Source organism: Branchiostoma belcheri, unplaced genomic scaffold, assembly GCF_001625305.1.
Source record: "Branchiostoma belcheri isolate BF01 breed outbred unplaced genomic scaffold, Haploidv18h27 scaffold173, whole genome shotgun sequence".
NCBI lineage: Eukaryota > Metazoa > Chordata > Leptocardii > Amphioxiformes > Branchiostomatidae > Branchiostoma > Branchiostoma belcheri.
The window spans coordinates 57,644-66,372 of NW_017803191.1; the positions used below are offsets into that span (position 1 = coordinate 57,644).

The following is an 8,729-nucleotide window of genomic DNA, read 5'->3' on the forward strand; positions in this document are numbered from 1 at the left end:
GACTGGCACATGACACAGAAGCGTACGTGGCGCGCCAACACGGGTCAACGACCCGGAAACAGCTGATCGTATGTTGAACTTTCACTTCCGTTTGCCTGCTGTACCGGTCTTTTGGTGGCGCGGTGATCCGAATTTCAGTTGCCCAGCCAACAAAACCACAAAGGTAACTTCTAACGTTTCTTGTCCATAACTTGGCTAACGTTAACGTCACCCACTTTCCACTTTTGTGAAAGCATTTGATGTTGCTACAATCATCGATATATAGTGCATTTCTTGTCACACTATTATGATAATAAATTGGGGAGGGGGGTTTGGGAGGGGAGAGGGGGTTCGGAGAAGTATAGAGACTACATTTTATAGGTACGTTAGATTAGTCAGGATCCTGACTGTCATCGGATTTGGGGGGGTGGAGGGCGTTAACAGTAATTAACGTTATTGGTGTGGAAAATTGGAAAGATCTAGAAGGCTGTGAGGTTGGAAGGCTTGCCTGAAGGTTACACATGTAACGTTACAGATATATCCCCAGTATCAGTTGAAAATTTACACTAGCAACAAAACTCTGCTATGTTTTAGTCTGGCCTCCGTGATGTTTTCGTATATTATCAACATTAGTCATGCCTTACATGTTAATTGTATTATGATAATGATGCACTATATGATCTCATACTCTCTGTCAACGTGGAAGTGATGTAATGCCCAAAAATATTTGATGATGACAGGTTTCAGTGTACCCTTCCTTCTCATTTTCTACAGACAAGATGGCTAAACAGATCAGCCAGGAGACGTTTGATGCAGTAGTGAAGGAGAACATGGAGGAGTTTGAGATGGAGGGGGAGGAGGCAGTCCAGGAGGCTGTGCAGCAGTTTGAGTCACAGGGTGTCGACCTCAGCAACATCGTTAAAACTCTCAATCTGGTAAGGATTGCAGTTATTCTATTTTATTCACATGGATCTATGAGCATTAGATAGCAAGCACAAATGTGCTTGTAAGATCTTTTGTTCAGGAACATTAAAACATGCCAAGGAGGTTGAACCTCCTTGAACATACAAAATAGAGTTGAAATAACAGATACAAAATGTGTGACAAACATAAAATGAAAGTGGCTGCAGTTTTGTCACTTTGTCACTGCAGTTTCTGTCCTATTCATCCAGAATGCAGAAGGAAAACATTATTGTGTTTGCTCTGTTTCTTCTTCCTCCTTTTCTTCCTCTTCTTCTTCTGCAAACAAATAAAGTTAATGGCCTGGACAGGACATCTGTCACCATAGTAATTGGTGCTGTAGCAACACCCTGTGGTGTTGGGTTAGATTTCGTAGCAGGACAGAGCTGGAGGGGCTGCCCACCCATATATTATATATGAATGTGTTTGAGTAGCAATAAACAGGGCAGTTAGTTTATTAGTCTAGACCCATGTGTTACCTTTCTAGATTTTTTCAGCATTACTAGTAGGTGCTTGTCATCACAGCAAGCCAGGCGTGATTTGACTTAAATCTAATCTTTCTCATGTTAATTTTCACCAAGCTCCTCAAGACACATCAAAGAGAAAAGTATGAAGTACAGCAAAACAAATGTCATTGCTCAAAATAGACTGCAATTTTCATAAAAATTGTGGAATTACTGAAGAATACAGGCTTGTTATTATAAATCACATATCACAGGTGACAGAAGTTAAGTATTTTGAGCCCTGAGTCATGCTTCCCCATGGCTGACTACATCCTTTTTCATCTGTCAGGGGTCGTCACCATCAGGAGGACCAGAGCACGCTGTGTTACAGGCACTGTCTGATCTGTCCACCTTACTTACCTCCGACAGTCCTGATCCAGAAAAACTAACCTCCGCTCTACAGACATTCCAAGAACAGTGCAAAGTCAGCTTCTCCCACCGCAGCCTTGCCGCCAGCAAAGATGGCTACAAGGTCATGTTCTCGGCATGTACCAAGTTCAACGATGATGCCAACATGCTGTGCAGATGTATAGAAACTTTTGGTGCCTTTTTAGAGGGGCAACCCGACCTTATCGATGAGGCAAGCATGACGTTTCTCGTACAAACTCTTACCAAGTTTCCGGATGATGCCCCGCTGCAGGCTAGCACCTTTAAGGCAATTTACGCCACATGTTTAAAGCACGAGACCAACCGACAGGCGTACATAGAGCACGGCCTACTCCCTTGTCTGATGAAGGCGCTTGAAACACACGGCGCCAACGCAGATGTCGTGAAGTCCGCGTGCACAGTCGTAAGGGTGCTGACGTTTGATGATGACATACGTGTTCCGTTCGGAAAGGCACACGAACACGCCAAAATGATGGTGATGGAGAATAAAGCATTGGAGACACTCTTGGCTTGTTTAACAGGTGAGGAAGGACATTGTAGACATTTCATCTGTGCTCTTCTTTGTAGTTTCATCATGTATACAATCTTTCACTATATTTGATTAGTACTGTAGCCTTATCAGTATTTCTCTAGACCTATATACGTAGGTCTGAAGACTATTGTCATTACATAAATAGGCTAAATATTGTAATGATACATTTTGCATCTACATATAAACTAAGCATTATGTAGCATTATGACATGTAGTTTCAAAATGCACACGCGTACCGTGCACGTATATTGTTTGTTGTTCCTCTGTTTCTTTTTCAACTCAAAATTTCTAGGATTATGTAGATTGTATTCTCCTTATATGTGTTGTTGATAATGATATTCTGAATCTTGTCAGCTTGTAAAGGGGATGCAGGAACCACATCAGAAGTCTGCCTGACGTTGAGCAGACTGGCGGTCAGGAACGAGTTCTGTCAGGCTATTGTAGACCTGGGAGGACTGGACCTGGTGCTGAATGTCATGAGGGACAATGTTCGACATCAGGTAAGCTTTTAATTATAACAACATACTTTCAATTATCATTAGAGGAATAAAATAACATTATAAGTATGCATACAGTACAATTTGTTTGTATAATGTAAATTGTAAGACCTACGTGAAGGATCTACTGTAGGTTCCACTGTATTTGGTAATTTTTTTAAGGTAGGCAATGTAGATTGTAGGACTGTAGATTACATTGTTTTTGTATTATGTAAGTCCTACTGTAAATTCCACTGTTTTTGGTATTCTGTGGGACCTACTGTAGGACCTGTTGTAGGTTCCACTGTGTTTGGTATACTTCAGGTTCTACTATAGGTTCCAGTGTTCCACTGTTTTGACATGCATTATGTAAGAACTTCTGTAAGTTCCTACTCAAGTTTCTGTAAGTATACTTGGTATAATGATGTAGAATTTACTGGTAAAATGTACCTTGAACTTCATGCCTGTTGATGGTTGTAATTCCAGGCTTTGGCTAGTCGTGGCATCAGTCTGCTGAAGGCGATCGCTGGGAATGACGATGTGAAGACCAAAATTGTGCAGACAGGAGGGATGGAGCTGATCATCACTGCACTTAACATCCACATAGTAAGGGATGACAGTTACCTTTAACTAAGTATAACATCTTCCACATCAACAGAATAATGCTGTAGATGTGCAAATGTGAAGAAAGAAGATCACTATCTGTTATTCTAAAGATGCTAAAATTTCACATGTATAGTTATATACAGATTTCTATGGGTCACACATTGCCTATTTTCACCTCTGAAGTCCTAACAGTTCGACTTTTACTGAAGTAGAGAAAGGTTTGATACTGGAGCCTATAGAGCAGTCATCAGCATCCTTAAGGTTTCCTAGACCTCTTTCCCATAGACTGAGAAACAAAATTTGCCATACACACAGTCTTTTAACAACTGAAACTTGTGTGCCAAGATTCATTTTTTTCAGTTTATGGGACACAAGTATACAAAACCCTTTAATGAACTGCCCTCATATGCATGTACACTAACAATAACTAACAAGGATGGTACCCAGGCTCACCCTATTGAACTCGCCTTCCCAGGGTGTGGCACAGGTGTGTGAGGAGGGCTGCGCTGCTCTGTGTGCTCTCGCTCTGCGAAACACGGACAACGTCAAAGCCATCATGGCGGCCAACGGAGCTGAGGCCGTGGTACAAGCCATGAAGGTTCACATGGACAAATCCTCTGTTCAGGTGTGTTTTGTATTTTAAATTGTAATATCAGTCATGTGAACAATGAAGCTGTCAATACTGTACATACTGGTATCATCTGTCTTCTTTGTCATGACTTCAGTGAGCTAAACTGGTTTGAAAACTCTGTAAATACCGCATGTAACATTATGTTGTAACAATACCTATGTATGTCACAATTGTTTTACGCTTGGTACTGTATTGTTACAGTAACCTCTAGCTTCAGTGCACAGTGAACCATGCAACAACTAGCTCTACAGTAAAGTAGTCATGTTAGCCCTGATGAAGATGACAGTCATCGAAACACCGGCTCATGTAAAACAAATGGTTGTGAAAAATAGAACTTTACTATTGGTTTGGGAACTCTTTCACAACTCATTTTTAAATACTCAAACAGATGTTCCTTTAGACCTTGCATTTTCTTGACTCTTGATGTAGAAACAAGGGTGCATGGCCATCCGTAACCTGGTTGCCAGGACCAGGGACTTCGCAGGCCCCATCCTGGAGCTGGGAGCCGAGGACATCATCAACGAGGCCCGGGCTCGGCACAAGGATGTGGAGGATGTTGGGAAGGCCGCCATCAGGGACCTAGGGGGGCAGGTGGAGCTCAGGGTGCTGTGGAAGGGGGAGGGGAGAGGGATCAAGCACTGATACAGAAGAACGGACATCTGTGAATCACTTTGTATTTGCGTTAGCAAATATTCGTGGTCTGAGAAAAATAGACTTGTTTGCAGAACTATTCGTTTGCGATGGTGCCAGGTGTAGCAAAAATAGCTGGCAAATTATTTCTTCACTGTAATGGTAAGTTTTGCCTTACAGAACTGACTGCAAAACCGCAAATATAAAAGTACTGCAAAAAAATTGGGACTTATCACAATATCACAGGTCTGGTGTTTATGATGTCACATACAAACACAATGATTTCTATCCATTGTTTTTTCAGCAAACCAATTTATGTATCAGTGTGTGTGTATTTCAGTGTTTAAAACCAAGTAACTTTTGTAGCTGAATAACACAAATTTCTTTTTATCTTTCAGTTGAATTTTGTATATTATTAGCTAAATAATGAGTTATTGGGTGTACATATTTGTGTCATTTTCCAGCCTGGTCATTGGACTTGAAGAATAGATATGTTTTTCACGCCTTTTGAAAGGATTTGCACGTGTGAAGTTAACAAAAGGATTGGTAAGTTGCATCACAGTACACAAACATAACAACAGCAAATGTGTCAACCTATGCTCGTGTTATACTAATACTCTGGAACTGTAAAGATGCAAAGTATAGGGTGTCTATTACATTTTGTCTGTTTTATGTTCAATGTTTAAACCTGGAATTTGCCAGGTAGATTTGAGTTTGTATAATGTAATTACCGTTATGCAATTGTGACATTGTACTCGACAAATTTATAGGTATAACTCTCTCAGGTTTAACCAACCAAAATGACAACACCCTATTTTAAGGATCATGCATATTGGGAAAGTAGCAAAACCCAGTTGATATCTAACACTTTATTGAACAGCAGCAGTTCTGACACTTTTCTCGACTTAAATAAAAGCTCAATTCTAAACCAAAAACTTACTCCTGGCATCCTACTTCTGATACCATTTACCCTGACATCATTTATGACAGCATGAAAAATATTTGCAAACATGTTAGCAGCTGGCATTGTATGCCTAGTTACAGCAGTTGTATCTCATAATTATTTTTAAAAATGTACAAACGATACATATTCTACTGGCCACTCATTTAGAATGGTCAGTTTCAGCATTCAGAAAATGATACCTATTTTTTGACCCCATCATAGGGGTAGAGGCATTTCTCTCCTTACGGCAACTAAAGGCCACTATAATAACTTCTGTCCACGCCCGTCCCTTTGTTTTGTCATCCGTCTCCTGTATTGTTCCTCCATCTCTAAGAGTTCCCTCAGTGTTCTATTCCTCTTCTTTAGCAAGTCCTCGTCCGCAGAGCTCTGTGTTGCATACCGACTGTCCTTGGATCTCAGTTCTGCCGTTATCTCTGCAAGTTTCTTGTTTGTCCGCTGCTGGTCCACCTCCAGCTGCCTCACCCGCCGGGCCAGCAGGCGGTTCTGCTGCTGCAGGCTCGTCACTTCCTCTTTCAGAGCCTCCGCTTCTGAAAATGGAAAGAAAGAACTGTTTGAACTTTGAATATTTCTTTCTTTGAACATGCCATGCAGTCATGTAAATGGAGATAAGGTTAGGGCATCCCTCTAAGTTTTGGCCCTCAACCTACCAAAACAATACATGACAATGATATAGCTTTGTAGGAAAGCAGTCCAAAGCATGTTTTGTTCCACACCCATGGCCTTACACTTGGAAAGTACATTGTAGCTATGTTATATGTCAGATGATGGCAAAGATAGCTGTGTTTATTCTTCTCATGATTATGTAGTGTTACATGTTCCGACAATAACTAACATTAACGTTATAGCCTGGGTATCATCCTGGTTAGTTCTAAGGGCCAAAATGCAAAGTAGCCTAGTTCCAATCCCTGAGCTATGTCATAAGTGTACTCACGCTCGCGCTGGTCAGTCTGTGGGTCCTCCAGTGCCCTGGCCAGGCTGTGATAACCACTGTCAGACAGGACCTGGCAGAACTGGTGGAACTGGCGAGAGTCTCTGTTCATCAACAACTTTAACATCAGGGACTTCTGCAGCACTGGGGTGGGCTCATTCTAACCATACAGAAACAACATGGGCAAAGTGGTCAACTATGGAGTTACATTGTAGTAAATCTTTCCCACACAGCTATGCAGGCACTACAGCAGATAGTCTACTGGAAGAAGAGGAAAGAGCTGTTTTGGGGATAGTTTATTTGTAACAAGCATGCATGAGGTGCTACAAGTCATTGTCTATTATTACAATGCACAGTTGTGTTTGTACTGGTCATTCAAATCAAAAGCCTTTATTTATTCTCAATGTATCATTGGTAGTCTACTAGGATAGACTATACTCTGGATGCGTGTGCTTGAAATTAACTTATAATGGAGAACACTTTTATGTGGGTCGAGTGTTTTTCTGAAATCTGGCATCTATGAAATATTTACAGCATTCTACAGAATAGCAAGCTTTAGAAAATCAATGTGATGCATGTTTCTGAAAATGATATTTCTGAACATCTGAAACATGTTTCTGGCATCTCAAATGTTGATACCCAAGGTCAACAGTTGACCTTGGGTATCATACAAGGACATACATGTATGTTGTTTTAACTGTTCAGTGTTTTTTCAGAGGCACTGAGTTGAAAGAAACAAGTGTTTTGAAACACCACTCAAAGGCTGGCCAGCTTTATTCTGAAGTGGTAACGTAAAGTACTACCCGTTATATATATTGTAAATAAGGTACCAGCAATCCAGCTAATACCATATGAAAGCTAATCCTGCTTACGACAGTGAAATATCAAGAATTGCTTGGAGTTGTCAGAAAAAGAGTTACACATTCCAGTTCTTAATTGGCATGTACATGTGGTACAATATAATACTTGAAACCTGTGAGCAAGGCATGATAGGGGAAAAGTATCAAAACATATCGATTTTTTTTACTTTAAATGTAACACGATCATACCCTTCACCCTACCCTAACAAATATGTAACGTTATGTCTTTTTACAATTGGGAATATTAAAATGCCTAAGACTAGTTTGAGAGCAGTGTGCAGTGTACATTCTGCCCACCTGAATGATGTTCAAAACTTCCTGGGAGAACACACCGTGTGTCCTCAGGCGCTGTAAGAACGTGGGTTTCAGCACCAGGTCTCTCACGAGTCGAGGCCAGGCCGCCTCGATAGCTTTCCGGTACGTCCGGTCCATGTCTGGCCGCTGAAGTGTGCTGTTGTGATCCTTGCCGGGAAAGCGGGCTGTGATGTCGAGCGTTACCGTCATGCGGTGTAGCTTCTGGGGTCTGGCGATGTTCGGTAGGGCACGGCGCGGTACCTCCATAAGACCTCCCCGGCCCACCGCTCAGGATATCCTGTCACTTTGTCAGTGACCTTCACGGAGAACCGGAGTCCTCGAACCCGCTAGGTAGCAGGTTGTTCACTCGATCAATGCGTATTGAATGTGTAGTACGTGTAGTACGTGTAGTGCGAGGACACGGAGGGTATCTATGCAACACTGTTTAACCACGTGATGACAGGTGCAAACACCACCATTTCTGTAGCGTCAGGTTTGGTTAAGACTAATTGGTTGTTGACCAGTAAGGTGTGGAATAGATTGCCGTTCTTTGTTGTTGATGTTGGTAACAAAGTTTCCCCACGTCACCCCTATGCTTTCATTGGTACTTAACGTCAATCTGTTTGAGACGACCCCACTCGACGACCTGAGTGTATTTGACCCGTCACACACTTTATGATGCCACGCCCCTGCCTTCGTCATGTCAGTTATGTTGGGCTTGTCACATGCGTCCCGATCGCAAACGGAGGTAACTCTGTGGATCAGTCGCCCATGTGTGATACAAAATCCAGATTGGTAATAAAATTTACGTCCATATTTTTGTCTTTCAACTTTGCAGCTATTTGTGTACAATTGCATTGCCGTAAAAAGCAAGTTGCAGTATCCGCTAGCATCGCTAGGATTAGCTTTCTGTGTGTGCACAATGTAGCAGTCTCAAGGTGCAGCGGAAGTTAGGGAAAGTTCTTAGCTTCATTGTAAT

At 41.8% G+C, this 8,729-nt stretch overlaps 2 protein-coding genes across 2 annotated transcripts; one reads left to right on the forward strand and one right to left on the reverse strand.

The window, feature by feature from the left end:
- The first annotated feature begins 63 nt into the window (after window positions 1-63).
- LOC109466994 (armadillo repeat-containing protein 6-like) lies at window positions 64-5,554 on the forward strand. Its single transcript, XM_019764882.1, has 7 exons — window positions 64-163; window positions 754-914; window positions 1,732-2,350; window positions 2,716-2,861; window positions 3,324-3,443; window positions 3,919-4,068; window positions 4,504-5,554. Exons 2-7 carry the CDS (start codon window positions 759-761, stop codon window positions 4,714-4,716), a joined length of 1,404 nt encoding a protein of 467 aa, XP_019620441.1. The 5' UTR covers window positions 64-163; window positions 754-758; the 3' UTR covers window positions 4,717-5,554.
- Window positions 5,555-5,562: 8 nt separating this feature from the next.
- LOC109466996 lies at window positions 5,563-8,162 on the reverse strand. Its single transcript, XM_019764884.1, has 3 exons — window positions 7,754-8,162; window positions 6,600-6,756; window positions 5,563-6,195 (listed from the first exon to the last, which is right to left on the reverse strand). The coding sequence occupies exons 1-3, from the start codon at window positions 8,015-8,017 to the stop codon at window positions 5,909-5,911; spliced, it is 708 nt and encodes a 235-aa protein (XP_019620443.1). The 5' UTR covers window positions 8,018-8,162; the 3' UTR covers window positions 5,563-5,908.
- Between the last annotated feature and the right edge of the window lie 567 nt (window positions 8,163-8,729).